This window comes from Leuciscus leuciscus (assembly GCF_965113295.1).
Source record: "Leuciscus leuciscus genome assembly, chromosome: 19".
In the NCBI taxonomy this organism is placed as follows: domain Eukaryota; kingdom Metazoa; phylum Chordata; class Actinopteri; order Cypriniformes; family Leuciscidae; genus Leuciscus; species Leuciscus leuciscus.
The window spans coordinates 5503014-5527900 of record NC_138743.1 but is presented as its reverse complement, the minus strand read 5'-3'; the positions used below and the strand labels follow the sequence as shown (position 1 = coordinate 5527900).

The 24887-nt window shown below is 37.5% G+C and overlaps 2 protein-coding genes across 2 annotated transcripts in view; one reads left to right on the top strand and one right to left on the bottom strand.

The window, feature by feature from the left end:
* Positions 1 to 2545: 2545 nt before the first annotated feature.
* nkx2.4b (NK2 homeobox 4b) lies at positions 2546 to 6110 on the top strand. Its single transcript, XM_082148100.1, has 2 exons — positions 2546 to 3097; positions 4484 to 6110. The coding sequence occupies exons 1-2, from the start codon at positions 2755 to 2757 to the stop codon at positions 5041 to 5043; spliced, it is 903 nt and encodes a 300-aa protein (XP_082004226.1). The 5' UTR covers positions 2546 to 2754; the 3' UTR covers positions 5044 to 6110.
* A 1116-nt stretch (positions 6111 to 7226) lies between these two features.
* Positions 7227 to 24887, bottom strand: part of xrn2 (5'-3' exoribonuclease 2) — a 34905-nt gene continuing 17244 nt past the window's right edge. Inside the window, exons 19-30 of the mRNA XM_082148049.1 lie at positions 23797 to 23904; positions 23588 to 23677; positions 22276 to 22348; positions 22097 to 22180; positions 21263 to 21360; positions 20989 to 21068; positions 20039 to 20095; positions 19539 to 19607; positions 19259 to 19387; positions 17416 to 17573; positions 9090 to 9129; positions 7227 to 7528 (exon numbers count right to left, since the gene is read on the bottom strand). Of these exons, the coding sequence (XP_082004175.1) occupies positions 7381 to 7528; positions 9090 to 9129; positions 17416 to 17573; positions 19259 to 19387; positions 19539 to 19607; positions 20039 to 20095; positions 20989 to 21068; positions 21263 to 21360; positions 22097 to 22180; positions 22276 to 22348; positions 23588 to 23677; positions 23797 to 23904 (1134 nt within the window). The 3' untranslated portion in view covers positions 7227 to 7380. The remainder of the gene's footprint in view (positions 7529 to 9089; positions 9130 to 17415; positions 17574 to 19258; positions 19388 to 19538; positions 19608 to 20038; positions 20096 to 20988; positions 21069 to 21262; positions 21361 to 22096; positions 22181 to 22275; positions 22349 to 23587; positions 23678 to 23796; positions 23905 to 24887) is intronic.

Genomic DNA, 24887 nt, shown 5'->3' with positions numbered 1-24887 from the left:
TTACAAGGAAAGAAAAAACGTAATAACATGCACAAGTAAATAATAGCTACATTTTGAGTTTTGTGGCAAAATAAAAACGATGTTCCATTTAGCGATAAAGGATAAAGAATAAATTAATAAGAAGAAGAAGAAGAAGAAGAAGAGGAGGAGGAAGAAGAAGAAGAATCGCAAGCTGAAATTAAATAGATAAAAGTCCTCTATTGTCTATTGACATATTTTGATTCCAGATCATTTCAGAAACAAATAATAGAAACTATAAGTTTGATTTAATGTTTCCCATTTCTAATTCGTTAGAGTTTTGTTTGAAAACATTTTTGTCATGCAAAAAAAAAAAAAGGGGGGAAAAAAAGGTTTAGAAATAAACAATATTTTGTCTTTTTATAATTAATAAGACATGACAAATGAAATAAGCATGAAACTACAGGCCTATACAATTCAGTTCGAGTCTTTATGAAGTCTGTACGTGGAGCTCATAAAGAAATATGAAGAGATATTAAAACAGTTAGGCAAAGGCTAATAATTGTATTATCTTTCATTCAGACCTCATCTCAGATCACTGCAGGGAATTCTTCAGATGCTCTTTTTAACTTACACATTTTTATAAACGCGATTCCATTCAAATGCAATGGCAAACTGATTAGATACATGTATTTCCACACAGCCACAGGCTTTCTGCCTAACTATTAGCATCATTTCAGTCCTTCAATAACATTAATTGCGGGAGACAGCAGAAGAAAGGCTGTTTAAGTGCTCTGTCACTTGCGTTGGACCTTTCACCTCATCACAGGCTGGAATGCGTCCTCGAGCGCGCCACAGAGCCACATGCACACCTGGAGATTCACACACAGCCTTTGAGGACCAAATCAAGCAGATTCAACAAAGAAACTCTCGCTGTAGCGCGCTTTCCGATGTGGAGCCACTGATATCCTTATCACCACTTTTGATGATTTCATGACAAATAAACCTTTAATACAAAATACATCCAATTACATATTTTAAAACACAGATACTAAAGCTAACAAAAGCATAATCATCAATAACATAAACAAAAATAATATAGGCAATAAATGAATGTCAGTTTGTTCAGATTGTATTTTACGCAATGATTTAAAATCCGTTCTTTGTTGTTTTGGAAAGTCTGCTAAATCTGCACAATTCCAGTTTGCTTTTTCACATTAAACTAATCTAAAATGAAGTCCCTTTAGTCCTGTCCTGCGTTTCAAATGTTGATAACGCATAAGATTGATCTACATCACTGCGCGCCGTGCACGCGCTCCTCTGACCCTTTCCACATGTTTCATGGCGTATTTGGAAATAATGCAACTCTTCCAAGACTTGTACTTTCAGTGGCTTTTTAAACATGATTTGTTTTGCTTTTGCTTTTTTAGAGGCCGACTAAATTCAAAAATAAATCTGAATCTCTCAGTTCTTTACCGTGCGTGTTTAATAGGTTACACGGCCAGAGAAAAAGCGGGAATATTCGTCAGTGTACGAAAAAAAAAACGTTTCTAGGGTTTAATTGTTAATGCTTAATACTCTTCCATATGGACTAATTTGAATCACAAGAACGTGCCAAAGTTAAGACCTTTTCATATAAAAACAGACTGAATTTAAATGATCAAGAAGGAATTCGATTAAACACATTTCTGACCTGCTTTGTTTTTGTGAGTTCACAGAACATTTTCTTATGTTATTATAAAACTACAAACTAGCACATATCGATTGATTACCTGGTATATTTTGTGCGCTTTCATTTCGAACTTCTGCCTTTGACTCCTTTGACTCCAAGGCAATAAATGCAGGAAATGCGAATATTCACAAATGTATAAAGTTTTCCCTCATTCGCTCTTATTTAAGGTTGCTCTGTGCGGACTGTGGCTCTGGAAACACACTGCTGTGTTTTGTGCTTGTTGGCCATGCCCTCTGACTTCATATTCCACAGGGTTAAGAGGTTCTCCATTTGCATACTGAAAAATACCACACGAATTTGAAATATAAATGATTTCATCTTGTAAGTAAAGCAAATACGCGCAAGCAATCATTTACTAAACCACTATAGTTTGGAGAGCTTGTAAAAACGGTTTCAAACTTTTCTAAAGATTAAAAAATAAATAATTTAGACTTTGTCATTTAAATAGAGCTAATAGCCAATTAGCTTTGGCTTCGATTTAATAAGAACACACTGAATTATAGTTCATATTGATGGTTTGGCGCAGAATGAACAGACCTATCACATCCTTCAGATTTTTTAGCATAAACTGTGAAAATGAAATTGTAGCCTAAACTGACGCATCACATGTTAAAGTGAGCTCTCAAGTTTGTCTAAAGAGAAATCTTAGAGGAGAATTCAGGTTGTGAGCGCCACTTATCATAATGCGAAAGCTTGGATAGATTTATGTAAAAAAAAAAAAAGAAAAAAAAAAAGCTGACGCCACGCACTTGGAAGCTCAAAATGATACAAATTTGCGTTCTGATGGCATTCTTTGTGTATCTTTTGCTCCGTGAGTATTTTCTTCAATTACTAGGATGTCAATGGCTCGTTTGGCTCGTTGCTCCGCCCCTCGTGTTTGTCGTACAGCAGCAGTCTGACGGGAATAAGGCAGAAATAAGAGCGTCCAGGACTCGCCTCTCTCCAGCGCGCACAGTCGGAGCTCAGAGAGCGCGGTTACGCACGGAGGACACTTGGCATCTGGCGGTTCGCACATCATCCACGGGCCTGTGGCAGCTTCAGCAAACTCGCTCGCGGGCTGAACCATGTCCTTGAGCCCCAAACATTCAACGCCTTTCTCAGTGAGCGATATTTTGAGCCCGATCGAGGAGACCTTCAGGAAGTTTGCAGCCATGGAGAGCAGCGTGAGCCTGGCGTCTCCTCTGTACAGACAGACTCAGGTGTCTCAGGCGAATCTTCAGCAGCACAGCATGGGCCACAACACCTACCACATGCCGCACTCGCAGTTCTCGCACAGCGCCATGGGAGGATACTGCAACGGGACTATCGGGGCCATGGGGGACCTGCCGTCCTACCAGGAGAGCATGAGGACCGGCGCGACCGCCACGGCCTGGTACGGCTCGAACCCGGAGCCCAGATACCCGACAAGTGAGTCAGATGAAAAGAATCATTCATTCTGTATGCCTTATCAAACAAAAAAGCTGTCACGTTCATTTAAATATATATATTGCCATTTAGAATAGCATATAGAGAGAAAAAAAATCCATCATTTCGCTGTAAAAAAAATATTGTTGGATTAACTTAAAAAAGTAACCTGCCGCCTTAAAATGTTGCGTTCATTGAAATGAATTAAGGATATTGGTTTAATCAATAGAAACTCTAAATATCTTAACCACATAAATTATTTAAGTTGATTTAACAAAAAAAAAAAAAGGTGATAAACCAGGATTTTTTTTTTACAGTGTTGTTTACATACTGTCAACATGTCATATTAATGAGGCTTATGAAATGTGGCTTGCATCATGCATTTCATTCTTTAGATTATATAACATATATAATGCATTGATTGCTCACACATCAGAAACCTAAATAAATAAATGGGCCTATAGATAATAGATAGATAGATAGATAGATAGATAGATAGATAGATAGATAGATAGATAGATGGATAGATAGACTGTAAATATTATTTTTCGAAGTTAAAAATATTACGTTTTAATGTAGCCTACGTTTTACAAGAAAATATTATTTCAGTCTTTCTACTTCAAAATTTCACCCTTAATTCTAGCCGTTCCTTTTTATTTCAATTTTGCCATTTTATGAGTGAAAATAAGTAAATCGTAAGCTTCTTTTTTTTTTCAGTGTATAGAGATATAGAATTTCCTTTAATTATTTTCTCTTTTCGGTTTGCACTTTTAAATCTCTTTATTTGCTCAATTCTTTGTTGTATTCGATTTCATGTATATAATAGGCCTAAATAAGTGGATGTTTTGTACTTACATCTTCCGTAAAACAGCAAATAATTTTTAAAATGCTACAGGCCTATATATGCTATAGAAAATTATATATTTCTACCAAATAATTAAAATATTTTTTTGTTTCATACTAAATAATAGGCTTCTATGAGTTGAACTGTATAATGCGTCAAACACTTCAGATGTGCTATATAGTAGGCTACACTTAGTATTTTTTTTAAAGAAACTTAACTGGCATTAAATTAGTTACTCTGAATTGTGTTTATAATAAATCGTCTCCTATATATTTTAGCATTTCCTAGATGTGTGGTAGCAGATTATTTTTACGTTCATGTTTTTCCTTCATATGTTTTAATATTTGATCCTGTATGTTGCATTTCATTTATTTGATCTCTTATATTTGATGCATATTTTTTATCGAATGTGATGTTGCTGTTTATATTTGCCTATATAATTTTTATGTAAAGCACTTTGAACTGCATTTATGCCTGAAAAGTGCTATATAAATAAAGTTTATTATTATCATTAATACTAATATTACTGTGCTTGTTCTCTCAAGTCTCCAGGTTTATGGGTCCCTCAGCGGGCATGAACATGGGCACGTTACCGGGCATGGACGCAAGTAAATCTATGGTGACTTTACACGCGGCGCCGCGCAGGAAACGGCGCGTGCTCTTCTCTCAAGCGCAGGTGTACGAGCTCGAGCGGCGCTTTAAGCAGCAGAAGTATCTGTCGGCACCGGAGAGGGAACATTTGGCCAGCATGATTCACCTGACCCCGACCCAGGTCAAGATCTGGTTCCAGAATCACAGGTATAAAATGAAGCGCCAGGCGAAGGATAAAGCGACCCAGCAGCCGGACACCGCAAACCTGTGCGCGCAACAGTCCCCGAGGCGCGTGGCCGTGCCAGTGCTCGTGAAGGACGGTAAACCGTGTCAGAACGGCTCCAACACACCGACACCGGTCCAGAACGTGATGGGCAGCGAGACTTTAGCTTTGGGATCAGCGGAGGATCTGGAGGAGATGTCTCCCAGTCCTCCTCTCATGACTGACGCTGCGCTCATCGAGTACACGAACAGCATGGTGAGCTCCAACCTGCTGTACGGCAGAACATGGTGACACTTCACACGTCAATCACCTTCATCACCCGGGAAACGGATCAATACGTGCATTTACACAAAGACCTTTTTTAAAACGCATTTTTTAAACTGATGCAGGACCCTCATGTGAATTGTATGGATTGTAACTTTAAATCATTATTGAATGAAAAGCTTCACGCGGATGAGAGTGCGTGCGTGTGTGTGTGTGTGTGTGAGATGAAGGCTAGTTTAATCCGACATCATTTTTGTTGCTTTGTAAAATACAAGCTGTAGATGAAGAGATGTTTTGTGTAAATATCTAACACTGGACAAAGAATGCTTTCTTGAAGTCTTTTGTAAGTTTAAAAAGGAAAACAATAAATATGAGTGCTGCAAATATGAAAGAAACCTTTTTTGTTCCTCAAATAGTTTGAGCAAACCAAGCGACAATTATTCGCATTGCGTTTATGAAATCTCAACGACCAGACTTGCGGAAATATACACTTGTTAAAGATCTTAACTGATGCGATTTAGATTGAAAATAGAAATTATTTTTAGCACATCAGCCCGAATTCATGTTATTGTTTGCTATCAATCTTTCGACGTCAACATAATATCTCAATATACAGCAGGATTTTGTTTTCACCGTTCATGATATGCATTTATTTTTTTGTTAAACATTTAGGAGACTATTATTACCCAAATTAATATTAAGTGTTTTTATTAAAACGTGTATATCGACATTTGGGTTTTTGCGTTGCTCAATCAAATCTTGAAAATCTTTTCATGATTCAAAATAAATGATCTAATTGGTCAAAAATTAAAACTGAAAGCACAGCTTCTATTAAAATATGAGCAAATTTACTCATCATTGTCATATATTCCATTCGACTCTGTTTTATTAATGTTTAATCTTTTAATTAATTCAATTTAAACACTCTCAAAATGTCCATTTGCATCTATAATTGCCAAGAGATAAGCTATGAATATCAATTTAAAGATTAAAATACATCAAAATAAATTTGGGCTCACCTCAGCTATGAATTAGGAGTTTACAAATAGAGCAACATTAAAATAAACCATTAGAATTGAGAACCTAATGAATGCCTAACACTAGGGATGGGGCCGATCCGATCCAGTATCGGTATCGGGACCGATACCAGCGTAATTCACGTATCGGATTTTCCCGATCCAACCTGCGGAGATATCCGATATCCTTGAGTCATGTCTGCGCTTTAACGTTGTCTGCTGAAATGACTCCAAAAGTGATTCCCGCCGGCTAGTCTGCTAGCTGGCTGCAAACTGCGGAATGGATTTCCTGAACGGAGGCGCGGCTCAATGAGACACAGAGTTATGAGACACGCCACCGCTCAGGAAATCCATTCCGCAGTTTGCGGCCGCTGTGTGGAAATACTTCACACTGGAAACACCGCAGAGCAAGACAGCAAAATGCAATGTTTGCAAAGCCGTAATTCAGAGCTCGTTGAAGCTCCCTCGCGTCGTACAACACAACGAATGCAATCAAACATTTAAAAAAGCACCACGTTACTGTGCGTTCACACCAAACGCGAATAGCGCGTCAAATTCGCGTCTGCCGCGTCTAGTTGGACGCTTGAATATTTTGAATCCATTCGCGCGCCCAGAGCGAAATTGACGCTCGTAAAAAGCAAAAGTTTGAAGCGAAATTGACGCGCGTCTGAGGCGAAATCCGCTTGTCTGTTTGCACATGGCTGATGTTGATCGAGCATTCATCGAGAGAGTTACAGCATCGGAGCGAGGATCACCCTTTAGATAGTGTGTGTAAGATGTTTACACTTGCACTTTTCTTATATTTCAAGACTCAATATTTGACATTTTGGGAATGTAATAAATATTGACATGACCTACAGTTGCATATTTGTTTTCAGAATGGGATTTTTCCTGTTAACAGGATTTACTGTTTTTCTGACTTCCTTTTCTGACCTTATACTTACCATACATGCATAAATATGTAGGCCTACATATCATACTTGCCTGTTGAGAGGAGTTTATTTCAGCATCATATAAAATAAACAATAATGATAATAATAATATTAAAGCAAACACAGCTCTGGTATCGGAATAGTATCGGTATCGGCCGATATCCAAATTCAGGTATCGGGATCGGATCGGAAGTGAAAAAATGTGGATCGGTGCATCCCTACCTAACACACACACACACAACAAATAAATCAAACTCAGCAGTCTTGTCTCTTGTGTGTATTTCACAAGTTTTACAGGCATATTCTTAAAAATCAGTACATAAGAACATTTTGTCAGTAAAACAAGAAAAAAAAAACTTTACAAATCAACAGCCCAAAAAAGACAATGTTATGTTGGAATAGAAAAGCAGCAGCGTTCAGCTCCAGTTGTAGCGTCCTCCTCCTCCTCCTCCTCCGCGGTGGTCCTGCTGGCCGTGAGCGGGTCTCCAGCCTCCTCGTCCTCTCTGCTGGCTCTGCTGGTTCTGCTGGTACGACTGATCCCAGCCCTGAGCTCCCTGCTGGAACCTGTGGAGAGCAAACATGGGGCACTTTAAACTCAAGTAAAGAGTCTTCGGGAAGCTTCAGAAAAAAAATACAACCTGATAGAGCAGTAACAAAAATAATACAGGTATTATAAAGGTAAAGTAGCTTATAAATAATACTGTTCAAAAGTTTGGGGTCAATAAGATGTGTGTGTGAAGGAAATTAATAAATACTTTTATTCAGCAAGAATGCATGAACTTGATTAAAAGTGACAGATATGGAACAAAAAAATTAAAATAAATGCTGTTCTTTTGATATTTCCATTCATCAAAGAATGCTGAAAAATAAAATGCAATCATCGTTTCCACAAAAATGTAGCAGAACTGTTACTAACTGAACTGATAATCAGAAATGTTTCAAATCAGCATATTAGAATGATTTCTGAAGGATCATGTGACACTGAAGACTGGAGTAATGATGCTGAAAATACAGCTTTGATGACAGGAATATATTACAGTTTAATGTGTTATTTTAAATTGCAATTATATTTCACAAAATTAGTTTTTATTGTATTTTTGATCAATTTAATGCAGCTTTGGTGAACAGAAGAGACTAGATATTCCCGTTGTCACAAGTTTGTTGTTATAACATGTTGTCTTATGTAATCAACATTTTATTATAATTATTTATTTATTTATTTTATTATTATTATAGAACTATAGATATTCCCACAATTTTCTTGAGATTTGGATGAATCACATTTTTGACATCCACTCATATTTCCTGTGTTTTCCTGGACATCAGAAAAACCTAATCTTTCATTAGATCATTTGAAACAGCAAAAAGCTCAAACCCAAGGCAGAACAAACAGGCGTTCAAGCAGCATTTTAAAGTTCATTCTTTCATTTCCACTTTGCTCATCAAAACTAAAGTCTCCCGAACGCTACGAATGACATGTCCGTAACCAGCGCTCACCTACCCACTCCTCCCAAACATCTATCGGTCTCTAAAGAAACCATCGGGACTGACAGGCATCCCTCATTACTGACGCAGGTCACAATCTTCCTGAGGAATCCATAATCCCTCCTCCAGGTTCCTTGTGCGTTTCATTCGGCTCCGTCCTGAACGGTTAAAGAAACTCTGCTCTAATAACTACTGACCTAAGGTGACACAGGGCCACAATGGGCTGCCGGGCCCAAAAAGTTGAACCAAAAGAAGCTGATTAGTCCCTGAAGTGGTCTGGAGCCAGAATCAATGGCGGCTCTGTGCGGCCCCTGCGCACAAGAGACCGTGAACTGCACCCGCATTAGTGCTGCCTCATTAAGCCCTGCAAACCTCTTTACCAGGACATTTGTTTAGCGTGCAGAGAAACTAATTCCAGGCCGGCCCCCCCAGGAAGAACATCAATAACTCGTATCCTACACTGGAAGACGGCGAACAGCGGGAGGGAAAAGGTAACTCGAGTCTATTTTCATTGCTCTGGATTCTTGAATGCATTAAGGAGACGTATAATACAGACTGTCACAGGTGCATTGTGGGAGCACCTTGCAATGACCTTCGGGACTAAATATATGTGGCCGTGAGTGTATAGAAAACATCTTACCTGGTATACGGTGTGGAGCTGGCCGGAGTCTGCCAGGAATCTGTGAAGATGAAAACAGGCGATTAGAGTTTTATTAGTGGCGTTTACTAAAGCAGAACACTAGTTCAGGCACATCTGCGTCAAATCATCCCAGATATATGGGACACGACCTATAGAACACCACAGCAATTAATAGAATACCTTAGCAACTGCATAGCACCTTAGAAACACCCTAACAACCAATAGAATACCTTAGCAACTGCATTGCAATGCTAAAAAACAGTGATACTTAAGGTCCCAGTTAACGTTAAAGCAATGTTACAGTATTTATTCATCTTAGTTAACATAACGTTAACAATATAACTTCATGTTTGCGTGGATCCATTAAATATATACGTTTACAATTAACAATATAAAATATATAATATTTAACAAATGGAACCTTATTGTAAAGTTTTAGAAACACCCTTGCAACCACCTAGAACACATACCAAGCAAACAATAGAATAACTTAGCAAATGAATAAACTCCTTAGCAACACCTTAGCAACCACTATAAAACTGTGCTAAATTAAATAAGCATTCACTAACAACCACTGAAACACCTTAGTAATGCCCTAGCAACCACTAATATATCATAGCTACCATATAGCAGCACTAACAACCACTGAAACACCTTGATAACACCCTAGCAACCACTAGAATACCTTAGCAACCACATGGCAATGACAAAACCCCACTGAAAACACAGTAATACTTCACAACAATGTCTCATTAGTTAATGTTAATGCTTTAATGAGCAAAACATTTGTTACAGTTTTTATTCATCTCAATTACCATAACGTGAACAAAACAACTGTTCATTGGTAGTTCATGTTTGCGTGGAGCCATTACATATTAACAAATGGAACCTTATTGTAAAGTTTTAGAAACACCCTGGCAACCACCTAGAACACCACAGCAAGCAACCAATAGAATACCTCAGCAAATGCATAACAAAAACACTTTAGCAACACCCTAGCAACCACTATAAAACTGTGCTAAATGAAATAAGCATTCACCAACAACCACTGAAACAGCTATGGCATTTTAGTGGTTGCTAGGGCATTACTAAGTTGTTTCAGTGGTTGTTGGTGAATGCTTATTTCATTTAGCACAGTTTTATAGTGGTTGCTAGGGTGTTACTAAGGCGTTTCAGTGGTTGTTATTGCTGGTATGTGATAGCTATGGCATTTTAGTGGTTGCTAGGGTGCTACTAAGGTGTTTCAGTGGTTGTTAGTTCTGCTATGTGGTAGCTATGGTATTTTAGTGGTTGCTAAGGTGTTTCAGTGGTTGTTATTGCTGGTATGTGATAACTTAGTAATGCCCTAGCAACCACTAAAATGCCATAGCTATCACATACCAGCAATAACAACCACTGAAACACCTTAGCAACCACTAAAATACCATAGCTACCACATAGCAGAACTAACAACCACTGAAACACCTTAGTAGCACCCTAGCAACCACTAAAATACCATAGCTACCACATAGCAGCACTAACAACCACTGACACACCTTAGTAGCACCCTAGCAACCACTAAAATACCATAGCTACCACATAGCAGCACTAACAACCACTGACACACCTTGATAACACCCTAGAAACCACATGGCAATGCTAAAAAACACAGTAATACATTACAATGAAGCTCCCAATGTTGGTTAATGCATTCACAATGAGCAAAACATTTGTTACGTTTTTTAAAATTCATCTCAGTTAACATAACGTGAACACCACAACTGTTCATAGTTCATGTTTGCGTGGAGTCCGTGGACCCGTTAAATATTAACAAACGGAACCTTATTGTAAAGTTTTAGAAACACCCTGGCAACCACCTATAACACCACAGCAAGCAACCAATAGAATACCTCAGCAAATGCATAACTAAAACACCTTAGCAACCACTATAAAACTGTGCTAAATGAAATGAGCATTCACCAACAACCACTGAAACACCTTAGTAACACCCTAGCAACCACTGAAACAACTTAGTAACACCCTAGCAACCACTGAAATACCTTAGTAACGCCCTAGCCACCACTTAGCATCACTCAAAACACCTTAGGAACATCTAAATATTCAATTGATCACAGAAGCATGGGATAACAGCTTATAGTTCGGATATTAACATGATGTTGGTGGTAGCGATCAAAATAGACCAAATCACCTTTTGAAAGTAACTTGGTGCTTCAAATAAAGATCGTATCGATTACACCATTAGTGAAAAAAAAAAGAAAAAAAAGGGAATCATTCGATCAAACTGATTAAAAAAAAAAAAACTGATTCATTAAACATTTTAAATGGACTACAGCAATTAACATTTTGTCATAACCTCTTATTTGTCATAACCACAATAAAGATGGTTTATTTGTCTGTTCAGAATATCATGATCTCTGTTTAAAAAATAAATAAAAATCGTGATTCTCAATTTGTCCAGAATCGGGCAGCTCTAGTTTAAAATACAATGAATTTATTTGCTTTAATGTGGAACCTTGAATTTAAAACTACAATGATTTTCTGAGGAGGTGCCACAACTGTTAAAACAAGATAATATCTCAAATGCTGTATAAAGCACTTTTGAGTGGGATGTTTTTATTAAAATCAAACTGATCCAATTCCACTGACATAAAAAACAAAACAATTACCACCACAAACCAAGCTACAGTGAACAAATATAATCAATAAAATAAAATGCATTAACCTAATTTGTATCAGCTTCTAACTTCAAGGAAAATGGTTTCAGAGATGAAGTGAATTGTGTTGTTCAGTAATATGAACAAGATTTAGTGTTGGGGGGGGTGGGGGACGTCAAAAGTGCCACATTTGCATTTCTTCCCGTGCTAAATGAAATAAGCATTCATCAGCCGGCGCTGCGGCGAGCTCAAGTGCTCTAGTTCCAGCGCTGCAGGTCCTTCACAAAGACAGACTTTAAAAAAAGTAGCAAGCAGCTTCTTTCCTGATCCACCGTTGCCAAGGCGATCACCAGCTGCGGGGCTCCGAGCTGTTTGTTTTATAGGGGCAGGAGCAGAGATGAGTGTGTGTGTGTGTGTGTGTGTGTGTGTGTGTGTGTGTGTGTGTGTGTGTGTGTGTGTGTGTGTGTGTGTGTGTGTGTGAGAGAGAGAGGGACAAAGACAAGAACTTCAGCCCAAAAGAAAAAGCTGTCATTTACAAATGTAGGCTTGAAGGTGGAGTAAAGATGAGAAGAAAAAAATAAATTCCCTTCTTTGGAAGCAAACAGGATTTTAATGCTTTAAAAAGAATGACCTAGGTGTCGACGCAAAGACATTTACCATAGAAAATAATGTAATGCACTTGCAAAGAACGACTATGGGGCAAGTGCACAGATGGCTTTAAAGGGTCACGGACACCTAAAGCAAAAAAATAAATAATTTTAATAGATGTTATCATATGCACAGGTCGCACATCAATTAAAAACAACACCAGCATTAATTATAGGGCTTTTCACACATGAAATGGTCATCTAAAACTCCAGGTAAATGGACTCACACTGCTTCATAATCTACAATAAAACTGGGTATTCATAGCCCGGAGTTTCACACCGTATATTCCTAAACGCTCTTATTTGCATATTTGCTGTGTCATTGATTGGATGAACGCAGCACGTGACCAGTTTACATAAAAACATTGCGCTTCCGACTACTAATTTTCAAAGTTTATACAGAATGGATTTTTAAAACTACTTTATAAAAGGTAAGAATGAAACGGTCCCCACTCAAATTGTTAAGTTCTCTGTCAGCATTTGACATTTTTCTTCTGTCATTGCAGTCACTGTCAGTGAAATCCCATTTCGCTTTATGTAAATCCCATATAGCTTTTCACTGACACAAGCTGCATTGAACATTGTAAGCATTGTAAGTCGCTTTAGAAAAAAGCATTGGTTAAAAGTATACAAAGCATCAAGCTCATAACAATCATCATTACATAATCTAATCGAGATTTAAAGTGATTCAAATCATGTGTATGCCACTGTCAAAGATTGTGTTATGGGATTCCCATAAAGCTAATGGGATTTCACTAGCTAAAGAACACGGTATAAGTGCTTAAATTGGTCGTAATGGAGATGCAAAGTTGAAAATACAGAGCATTTTTAATGACATTAGTCTTATATTACCATAATGTTTTGTCTTGTGGCTATACTTCTGCATATTTCAGCTGCAGTGTCTTCCCTCATTGATGACGTCTATTGTATATGCCGTACTATAAAAAAGCAGGACGAGACCAAATTTACTGTGGTGATTAACAGCATGCAACAGATGCTGTCAGATGTACTAGACATTTAATTTGGCAGCCAATAAACACCTCCAAAAATGCAGTGAGAGATCTAATGACCAGAGAGAGAGAGAAAGAGGCTGGACCACCCACTTACACCTCCATTATCAAGCACTAATTCATCCCAGCTCATCTCACAACCAGTCAAACGAAAGACAAAATTACAGCCAATTCATCCTGCTCTCAATAAACACCAACTGCAGTCCACACACACTGAACGTTGGGAAGTTAAAGCCAGTTGACACAAAGCCCAAATAGGATTACGCATTAAAAACAACAGTAAACAGTGTTCTCATTAACTTAACACAGGGATTACATCGTCCCAGAGCGCAGACGTACACACACAGATGGACCCTGATCTCTGTAATGAGCCCGTAATGAACCTCTACAATACAGCTTATCAATATCCATAGAATGAAGACCGCAGGACTGTAATACACTAGTTGGTCCTTTAGCACCAGCTGTTTTGATTAGGGTTAACAAAAGCCTTCAGCGCGTCTCGGGAACTTCGCATTGAGCCGACACCGCAGGAGGGAGAGGGAGAAGGACAGCGAGCTGGGAAAAGTTAACGAGGATTTGGTCTCTGGCACACAGACACACTCCACTAGAGAAACAAAGCTCCAGTATAGCAGCATGGGAAAAAAATGTCACGAGGTTATCGATGCAACTACCTGACTGATAAAACATAAAATTGCAGAAAAGTGTCATTTTTAGATGGAACACAAAAGGAGATGTTTGGGGAAATGCGCATGCTGCTCTATTCGATGAATAGTGAAGAGAGACTGTGGCTGTTTTAGCTCCAAGGACCATAAAAACTGGATACATGACTCGTGGATTACATATTGAAGTTTTATATTTTTTGTAAGTAACAATTCAAGTCATTAATCTCAGAAAAACCTGAGAAAAAAAAAAAAAAAAAAAAAAAAGTATCATTAGGCGCGTTTCCATTACAGATTTGCTCAACTTTTCAGATTTTTTCTAAATATCGATGAAAAACTATTGCGAAATGACGGCGTTTCCATTAACCGATGTTATGCGACTAAAACGTCATTTTTTCCTCTCGCGACAAGTAATTCCAAAAATCATGGCAACGGACGTTGGTAGGTATGTATATATATATATATATATATGCGCGTGTTATCCAAGCATTAATGGCAAGAAAAGACCCTTGTACTGTGAGCGGCACATTTTAGGTGTTTTTGGGTGTTTCTCACTCATTTCTGCTCCGAGGTCTTGATTGTGGCACCTCTATGAGGTTTAGAATCCAGTATTTCTGTAATTCTTTTGTCTTTTATGAATTTAATAAAGAACTCTGTATTGTATTCTGTTCCAAACACACCGTGCCTTCTAAGTCATGTGACTGTAAATGCGCAAAAACTGTTTCCATTGCAGTTTTGCAAAATATTCCTTTTTCGAATTGCCTGAAAAACCACCTCATGCGAGCGGAAAAACTTTTGCGAAATTGACACGTCTCCATTGGGCGTATTTCCAATTCGCAACTTCAATTTGTGCAATTTGAAGGGTAACGGAAACGTGGCTAATGACACATTTATGTGTGACTGCAATAGAGATCTGTGGATAAAAGGATATTACAGCTTAAATATCAGACAAAGCTATACTTTATGGTGATTCTTTTTTTGGTCCATTTTGGAGGCAAGAAGACTCGTCTGGAGTTTTACATAAATCCGTGACATTCAGTGACTGAGCTGCTTTACATGAGCGAAACAGTGGCTAGCAAACAAAAACAATCTGTAGCATTAATTGAGAAAAAAAAAAAGTTGTCTCGCTAATTGCGTCATCAGGTTCCTATTGGTTTTTGATTTGACGGTTGTCGTAAGAGAAGCCAGACTACAGGACTGTGCGTCAAATCTTCTGACACACAATCAAATCAAATCTCTGATTAAATTCTGTCCAACTCATTAATCGCCCGTCGTTGAACATGTCAATCTAGTGATCAAAGACTTCATTGAATCATTCATTCAAACGGCTGATTCATTAAAGAATGAGGCAGTTGTTTATGAATGGGTCATTGAATCTTCGACTTAACCGATTCGTTCAAAACGCTGAATCATTCAGGAATGAAACATGGCCGAGTGTTGCTGTGATCTTTGTTTGGAAATATTTTCACTGCTGAAATAGAACAAAAATTCAATATTGCGTCTAAAATGTAAGTGATTTCATACATCAGTTGAATAAACAAGTAGTTAATATTATGTCAGTGCCATTTTCAATCATTATGGTATTTAGGAAGACGGCACTCTTGGTCGTGCAAAATCGTACAGTGAACCTGGCTTTATTCATAGAAACATGAATGGCGTTGAGGACGGTTACTGTGTTGCATGTTTAACTGGAGGGTTTTGCATCAGGGCCGGAGTGCACAGGCCACTGAAGAGCAGCAGTGATCAGCAAAACCCCCCAAACATCTATTTGCATCAAGTGGCAGCAGGGCGGCTTCCATTCGCCCACAGATGCCATTATTCATCAGCTTGCAAATTGGCACATCAAAGTGACGGCGGAGGAGAGCAGCGCAGGAGCTGCTCACGAACACAGATCACTGTACACATCAAGAGCGACTCCTGTCCCTTGGTGTCACCAAACGACTGTATTAAACGCTGCCCAGACACAAAGGCCCGTCTCTGGACCACTGGAATACAAGTGGACTGTGTGAAAAAGCCTAATAGTATGAGCAAGGCTCGACATTAAGCCTTGTCATGTGCTTGTCCTTCAAACAAGTAAATCGGTCATTCACTTGTCTGAGTAAAAATATTGCTTGTACAGAATTTTTTTTTTTTTTTGTGGTGTAAATATAATTTATTCAGAAGAAATATTCTCAGTGTTCTATCAGCATATTTGTGATATTTACCTTGGGTGCATAAAAAATAAAAATAAACTTTATAAAATGGCATTTTCTCCCCTAATCATATTAAATGTATGCTTCATCTTTCATTTCAAATTCTTAAATTTGGACAATAAATTCAATCAGAATTTTTTTGTTTTAATCAGGCTACTGGTCGGGGAAATAAAATTCTCTTTCACTTGCCGCTTCAGAAAATCCACTTGTCCCAGACAAGCGATAATGTAGAGCCCTGATAAGGAACTGCGCTTCATATCAAGTTAAACTAATAAATTATCTTGATTGCGTGTGGAAAACAAAAACGTGTGCAAAAAGAGGGAACTGTAGGCTCATGCTGCCATGATGATCCAAAAAATGATCAAGATTAGTGGACCACCAGCAAATATTTGGTAAACTAATATTTTATAGGATAATTATTAGGGTTGGGTACGTTCACATTTAAACCGGTACCTGAAATTCGGTGCCGGATCCCAGCGGTACCTTTTTTCGGTACTTTAGGCATGTTTACCTCAACAACTAAAGTCATTTGTAGAAGTGTTATTGACATTATGCTAGAGCTGCCTTGGTCGCTGTCTGCCATTGTCTGTGATGCTTGAATATTAATAAAAACAACCATTTTAGTAATAATAAAGATAAATTTCAATGAAAGATTTTGTTATTCCAAAAATTGTGAATTTGTGTGCTGTGAATTTTAGTAATCAAATGAAGACATAAAACATTAATTTAATTGATCTTAATTATATTAAATTAAACTTTTTTTGTCAAACAAAATGTTCTCATATATATTGAGACTGCAGAGGCTGAATAACACTGCGAGCATCACGTGTGCTAGTGTGCGCTAGTGTGTGTGTGTGTGTGTGGTAAATGAAACCGCGCGTCTGCGCCACTCATTCACACAGAGACACGCAGAACATGCAGGATTCGTATTTAAATAGTCTCGCGCCCAGATGCGTTGTCAGGCACCGAAATTTGGCACTGATTGATTTAATGTGAATCGATACTTGGTAGTACCGACATAATTAGGTCGGCGCCATTAAAAGTACAGAGTTCGGTACTCAACCCTAATAATTATAGACATCAGTTTTTGGAAAAAAAGTGTTTTCATGTGATCATTTTTCAATTATCTTAAGTTGATTTTACTCTAGGAAAGTTTAAACTCACACTGGTTTTGAGGGTAATTGTCTCGGGGTGGACGGTAGTTTCCTTGGTTGTAGTTTCTGGGAGGCGGGGCATTGCTGTACTGACCGCCACTATGCTGACCCTCGAAAGACTGGCCACGGCCAAAATGACCCGCCCCTTGATTCATGCCCACATGGTGACTGAAAGAGAGAGAAAGAGAGAGAGAGAGGGATGAGAAAAATTGACATAAGCTGGAAGTTTTTATTTGTTGATGATCAGGGTTTTTAGCCCCTGGAGGTTACTCTGCAAGCTTGTCAAAATGTAATAATTTAATATACAAAAAAGAATTCTACATTTATTTGGTTGTATTTATTAATGCATTTCTTTTTATATCTCTGGTCCATGGTTGGTTGTCCCCAAGTTGGCAGAGGGGGTGTTTGGGTTATTGTTATCATTTAGTAAAACAAAGTATTAAAATTTGTTTTTCATTAAAGGAAGTTCACACAAAAATTGATTATCCCTATTCATGTTCCTAGATTGCATTAAGAGGACAGTATGGAATCCTCTAAAGAGAACTAAAATAGTTTTTTTTTTTTTTTTTGACTGTAGAATTTTTTTTTTTTTTGTCTATTCACCGGGTTGCTTTTTCACTCTGTCGTGGTCGTCCCTCAAGGAAACATCATAGAGGCAGGAGTACTGCCATAGCTCCACAAATCCTATGGATTCTGTGCTCCAATTGGTCAATGTCACAGATGTGACAAAACCCGTTGTGGAAGACCGAAAAAATTAATAAATGCTAGTCTACATGTCGTGAGGCATCACAGATGCGACAATGGTTGTCCTCAACTATGACACGCTATACGAGATAAAACGATTGATTCCCCACATCAAATGGATAATGCCAAAATCGGGTTAGCCCGTGTAGTCTGACCCCGGCATAATCCAGTGGGTTTAACACGTGTACGACCGCTGCTGGAACCAGTGTTCATAGTTTATAAAGCTTTAAATATGGATATTTTTCTCACAAAAACACATCGCTTTGCTTCAGAAGGCATTTATTAAACCCACTGGAGCCATATGGATTATTTTTATGATGAATGGATGTGCTTTTTGGAGCTTTAAAAACTTGGGCACTATTCAATGCCATTATAAAGCTTGGAAGAGCAGGGATTGAATATAGCTCTGATAGTGTTTGGCTGAAAGAAGACAGTAATATACACCTAGGATGGCTTGAGGGGCAGTAAATTATGGGATAATTTTCATTTTTGGGTGAACTATTCCTTTAAGTGAAATAATGTTGAAAAAAATTTATAAATTTTCCATATGAAAAACTAAAATTAGAAATGCTGCCTTGGCTAATGAGTACTAAAACTGAAATAAATTATTTGAGAAAAAAAAAACTAATATAAATGACAAAAGCATGAACAAAATGACCAAAACTTAAATATAAATAGTATATAAATGCATAATTAATACGACTTTTGGTGGGAAAAGATTGATAACTCCTGATCTAAAATATTTAAATATCCCTTAAATGTCAAATATTCTGACAAAGAAACATTGAAAATTAGAGGGTTTAAAGTGTAAAAAAACAACCCTTCACAGAACTATTTGAAGTCCAAGAACACCTGTCTGCACCATCCAATCAAACTGCTTTCATTAAGAAATTAAGTCTTTGGTGGGCTTTCATCTGCATACATCTCCCCTAAACACCATGCATAATTCATCTCTCCTCATTCAAGCCTGAATTCACCAGATGTTTAATTAGCCCGTTTTATACAAACTATTGCACTAATTTGGTTTCTTTTTACACCATAACACTTATAAACATTAAATGCAAGAATTCAACCAAATAAACTGATGGATTCTATGGGATTTTCTTTACTTGAGCTTTCTGAAACCGGATTGGTCCAGATGGGCTTGTTGGCGGTTTGGGTTGAATCCCAGTTGAGGTCTCCATCGGCCACGGTTACCCTGTTCAAAGTCACCTGGTTTCAGAACCTTGCTAGGGATCCTGGAGTGAGAAATTGTAATACATACATATAAAATATTCAAACAACATTGCATTATTGAAAAGCCCACTCAATGTATTCAAACTCGCTTTTATGCGAATATTTAATAGGTCTTGATATTTATGCATTTTCATTGAATAGTGCAGCACTTACTTTGCCCCTGGTAGGATAACAGCCTTGAACACAAAGCCATCATCATACTGCGGATCCTGAAATTTGATTCTGCCAACCAGAAACAATCACTATTTAAGTACAAACTTTAAGTGGAAACATCTCATTGCAGAGCCATTCAGATAAACTGCATCAGTCAACTCAAGTTTGTATTGAACATCTCTGGGTTTCATGCAGCGTCTGACCTCTAGAGGAACCACTAAATATCAGCAGGACAAGGTTTCAATGCCTTACACTACATTTTTGAGATGGTCATGTGTGTCTCTGGAAGGGCACAAATATGAGTCCTTGAGAAGCTGATAGGGCTTAAAAGAACCAGACTGATGCACAAACTAATAAACCAAATGAAAATAGCAACTGAAAGGGAAGGGTTGAAAGATGCAAACGACTAGCAATAAATCAATATTGATCAGATCTGTGAATCAGACGTTATTTGATGCGCATTGGCGGATAATTGGTTGACGCATAAAGCAAACTCTTACCCGATAGCACAGCTGCTGCGGATGTCTCTCAGTGTTGGGATGGGTGACTCCACTGGTCTGAGGAAAACAAAAGGGATGTTGTTTCACAGGATTTGTAAAGCTTTAGTCTCAAGTGCCTCAACAGACATTGTCCAGGTAATGACAAAACTAGGGGTGGAAATCTTTTGGTCCCTCACGATTCGATTCAAATTGATTCTTGAGGTCACGATTCAATAATAAAAAATAAAATCTATTCTCGTTTTTTAATCAAATTTCAATTCGATAAATGTATGGATTTGATTGTAGTTTACGGTTTTGTGTTACTTTTCTTATTTGACTGCGGTAGACAGTTTAATAGGTCTAAGAGAAAAAAAAACGAAAAAAACAACAACATCTCACTGAATTAATTGTAAACCTAGAAATTGGTTGTGTTTTTTAAGCTGACTGCAATCATTACACACACGACTGGCAGTCTTCTGTAAAAAAGGAAGGCAGCCCTGAGACAGAGAATATCTACTTAGTACATCAATCAAATTCCTTGATAGAAAAATGAAAACTTTTGCAAAAATAAAACTGGTTAATAAAATGAAAATAAAACAACAGGACAAATACTATAGAAAAAAAAATTATATATATACACAAATTAAATCAACCAAGTTTTTCAGGTACAGCAGCCTAGCTTTATTTAAAAATGTCTTAGGAAATACTACAGAAATCAAATACAATCAAATGTAAAAAATACTATAGTCTTCACTTTATAAATTAATTATTATTTTTAAAATTAACATTAATGAAACAGATGGCAACAGGATCTGCACGGATCTAATATACTGTTACACATCTGATTTGCTCCCAAATGTTTATATGTGATTCATATGTGAATTGATTTCTCCCCACACACACCCCCCCCACACCCCTAGGCTAAACATAAAGTCATCAAGAAACAAAAGATAAATGTGTTGTCTCCTTACTTATCTGGTAGAATAGGGTCTTCATCTAGATTTAATATACCTTGGATTCCATGGCAAAATTCTGCAGGGATCTCAGTGGCCTTGAAGAGAGAGCATTGTACATTTACAGACAGAGAATTTAAATGAGAACACAGCAGAAACACAATTTTTCATTTTATCTCAATCTTGTTATTATAATTATTGGCCGTTTATAATTATCATGATTAATTGATAAAAAAAAAATTCACTTTTCAGCTGGACGATATGTTTGGGTTATATAGAGGAAGACCAGTACCTCATGAGATTCTGCACGGTAGAGTTCCTGGATGAAATCACACAGGGGGTGGGACTTCCCAACAAACATGACATCACTTCCCAGACTGTTCCTTCTCACTGAAAACAACCAGATTGTAAAGTAAAATTATAACACCAAAGATAAACCACTTTAAAGCAGAAAATAATTAACTCTTTCCCCGCCAGGGTTTTTGAAAAGTTGCCAGCCACCGCCAGCATTTTTGATCATTTTCTCTCACACAAAAATTTCTGACCCCCAGAATATTTTGTTGTATGAATATCCGAACAAGCAATGTATCCAAAGAAAGAAAAGACATTCTGCTTTTAAACGGTTCATGCATTCTTTTTTTAAATCAACATTTGAATATGGGTAAGTTTCATAAACAAAAAGCAACATTTTAAACAAAATCAAAGACTACATCTGGATGGGATTAATACCAATGATGATCAAAACAGCTGGAGTAGATCGAGTTCAAAGCCTCACAGTCCTATAGCTCATCCTCGGTCGACATTTCATTCGGTAACATTAGGCCGTTTTGATTTATATTCTGTTTAATGTTGATTATCGCATTATTTTACATATGCTAGCACTTGTTTCTGAATCTTCTTTGCCTGTTTTGATCAGGAGATTCAGTACTTTTTCAGAAGATGCATAATAGCGCTCCCTAGCGTATAACCAAAAACATGGAAAGCAGAAAATTTCGGTCAACTGCGGAGAAGTGTTGTCTCAAATGATGGAAAATTCCATCAATGGCAGGGAAAGAGTTAAGGACAGACCATGATCGGCAAGTATTTCTGCTTGACTGCTTAGTGGCAATGAAGGTATATGCCTTACTCTCTTCTGGGGTCAATTCAGGGTAGACCTCTGCTAACGCTGCGCGTAACCTCCGCTCGTCCACAAACGGTAACAAAGCAACACCTGTCACGAAGAGAAGACCAAAATCATAATGACTGAAAACAATACAGCACTCATGGTTTCTGTTCAGACTGTGAAGCTCAAGGCTAAGCACTGACCCTGCCAGGCGTATTTCTTCCCATTCAAATCAATGGCAAAGTCATCAGGGTAGAAATCAATGATTGAGGACTCCTGTTAAAGACAGATAAAGACAGTTTCAAAGAGAAAGAACATTTAGAAATGAATGGTTTTTACACTCTCAAATGTCTTTGGTGTTACTGTGCACGACTATGGAGGACTAGGCATAAAAGAAAAAGAGTGTGCATTTTTGTTTAACATTTAAATCATGTAAAATTATTAAATTTTACAAAAGTCAACTTTTAAATCGTATTTTAAGTAGAATTTCCAATTGCTTGTCTCATACATTTAATGATAGATATAACTGAATTTAAATAAATAAATGTATGAATATGTTGAATAAATCTGCCGATCCATGCCTTTTTCAAATCAAATTCCCAACAATCAAAAAGTTTCACTTGAAAGTCCAGTTACTTGCCCTTTCTTTGTAATTAGGGGTTCAAGCATGAAATGCTGAAACCCTATTGTAATTGTAAGGATTTGTAAAACTGATCGTGCAGGCCAAACCGTAAGGCCTAGAGACTTGAAACCTGGTCAATTTGGGGAGAACCTATCAGAGTATGACCCCGATTGGCCCATAGGCGGCGCTACAGCAACCAAAAGTGCAATATCGCTCATTAACTCTTAGACTGTTTGTCAAAATGGCTATCTCCAATTTCGATTTAGGCAGGAAAAATTTTCTGCTACGTCGAATTTTGTCCAAAACCTACTTTTGCGAACTAGTCCCTGGTTTTTCGCCCGATCGGAACCAAACCAGTCTAGGACAATTTTCTGGACTCTCTAGATCAATAATTATCGAAAAAAAAGTTGAACTTTAGCATTTGGGTGGCTGTAACAGGGTCATTTAGAAAAGGGGCATGGCAAAATACACTAAAAAGCCTATAAATCCTAAAGGAAAACTCAGAACTTCACAAAAATCGGTGAGCATATGTGTCATAACATCCCTGATGGAGATCGGACCATAGGTGGCGCTATAACTGTTAAAAAGCTTTAAAAAACATGTACCTCCTATGGTAAATCGCCTGTATTGGCTGTAAATGGTCTTTTCCATCTATGATGTCAGTGGTTAAATGCTTGCCAAGTAATGCATGTGTGCTTAAAAGCCTTAAATGTTTGAACCCCGATAAATGCTGCTTGCAGCTTTAATTATTTGTGCAATTGAATAGCAATATGAGTGAAATTTGTTCCTGAGGAAATCCTACAGCAAATTTTTTTCAGTGTATATTATGGAAGTTTAATGCACTGTGAATGCCGTTTCATGTATAAGAAGTCAGAGGTAAATCTGCCACTCACTGGGTCAGTCATCAGAGCTCTCCATGTCGTCGGCAGAAAGTTTCCACTGGCAGAAGGAAATACACTCATGAGCTGCTCCAAAGGTTTGAACTGCAGATGAATTATGACGACATTGTGTAAATCAAGAGTCAACACATCAGGAACACAAGGACAAAACAAAAATCACCCATAACAGAGTTTGTGTGACCATGCAATGCGTTTCAAATTACCGGTTTGGTCCCTTTCTCGAAATCGCTGAACATGCCCTTGATGTCTTTGAAGTCGGAGGCAAACGGAGCATAATGAAAGGGAAAATACCACTTCCAGGATGCGCAACCCTGTGACAAATAAAAAAAAACAGACACTCAGAGACTGTCTTGTCGTACCACACAAAGACAAGTTAAATACATCTTCAGTTACTTCAATCAGAAATGCTCGATTTTGAAAGACCTTCAACCCAAGTCATTTTTAAGACCTCTTCCATTAGCCCTTTCAATGGGAGACCTTGATACACCATCAAATTTGCAGCTCAATTAACACTCCAGAGGGCATATTTAGGCCAGACAGTTTAAGAAAGAACCAAAAGGGCTTTAACGAAAGACACAAACACACTCATGAAACACCAAAATTTGTTGATTTAGTCCATGTCTATTACCTTTCAGGTCATTAACATGCTAGCGCACTCAAACATTTACAATTGTTATTTTTTAAAGTAGATCCGCTTTTAAAAATGTACAATCCCCCCAAAACTGATCCAAAACCAACCAGAAAAATGCATTACAGAAAAGAGGGGCAATTTTGTCAGTGTCAGACTTCTGCCACTTTTTTCTACTGAGGTTTACAGTCAATTAATTTCTGAAAATCAGTTCTTTCAAATGGTACATTACAATGAATCTTTTCTAAAGATTCAATGATTCATCCGAGTTGCTCAAAGCTGTTTATGAAGTCCATGTGAGGCATTGTTACATACTGTAAACAACATATGTAGGTAAATATCATTTATTCATTTCATTTTATTTGTATAGCGCTTTTCACAAAAGTTTAGAAAGCAGCTTTATAGAAAAGAATGTTAATTGCTTAATATCTTCGTGCCTTTGTCGCATTTAGCAGATTTTATATATACATTTATAGAGAGAGAGAGAGACAGAGAAATATTCAACAATCACAATTGTGAGCTTAAAGCAAAAAAAAAAAAGTATATATATTTTTTAATTAATACTTCTCAGGCTTTACAATTCAAGCTTTACAATACATAATGAATTATTTTATTAAATTAGTCTTAAAAAAAAAAAATGCTTCAAACTGTATTTTCTTATATAAT

Coding starts and splice junctions, on each gene's coding strand:
- nkx2.4b (XM_082148100.1), top strand. CDS start 2,755: ATGTCCTTGAGCCCCAAACATTCAACGCCTTTCTCAGTGAGCGATATT. Junction 3,098..4,483: donor GGAGCCCAGATACCCGACAA/GTGAGTCAGATG, acceptor TGTTCTCTCAAG/TCTCCAGGTTTATGGGTCCC.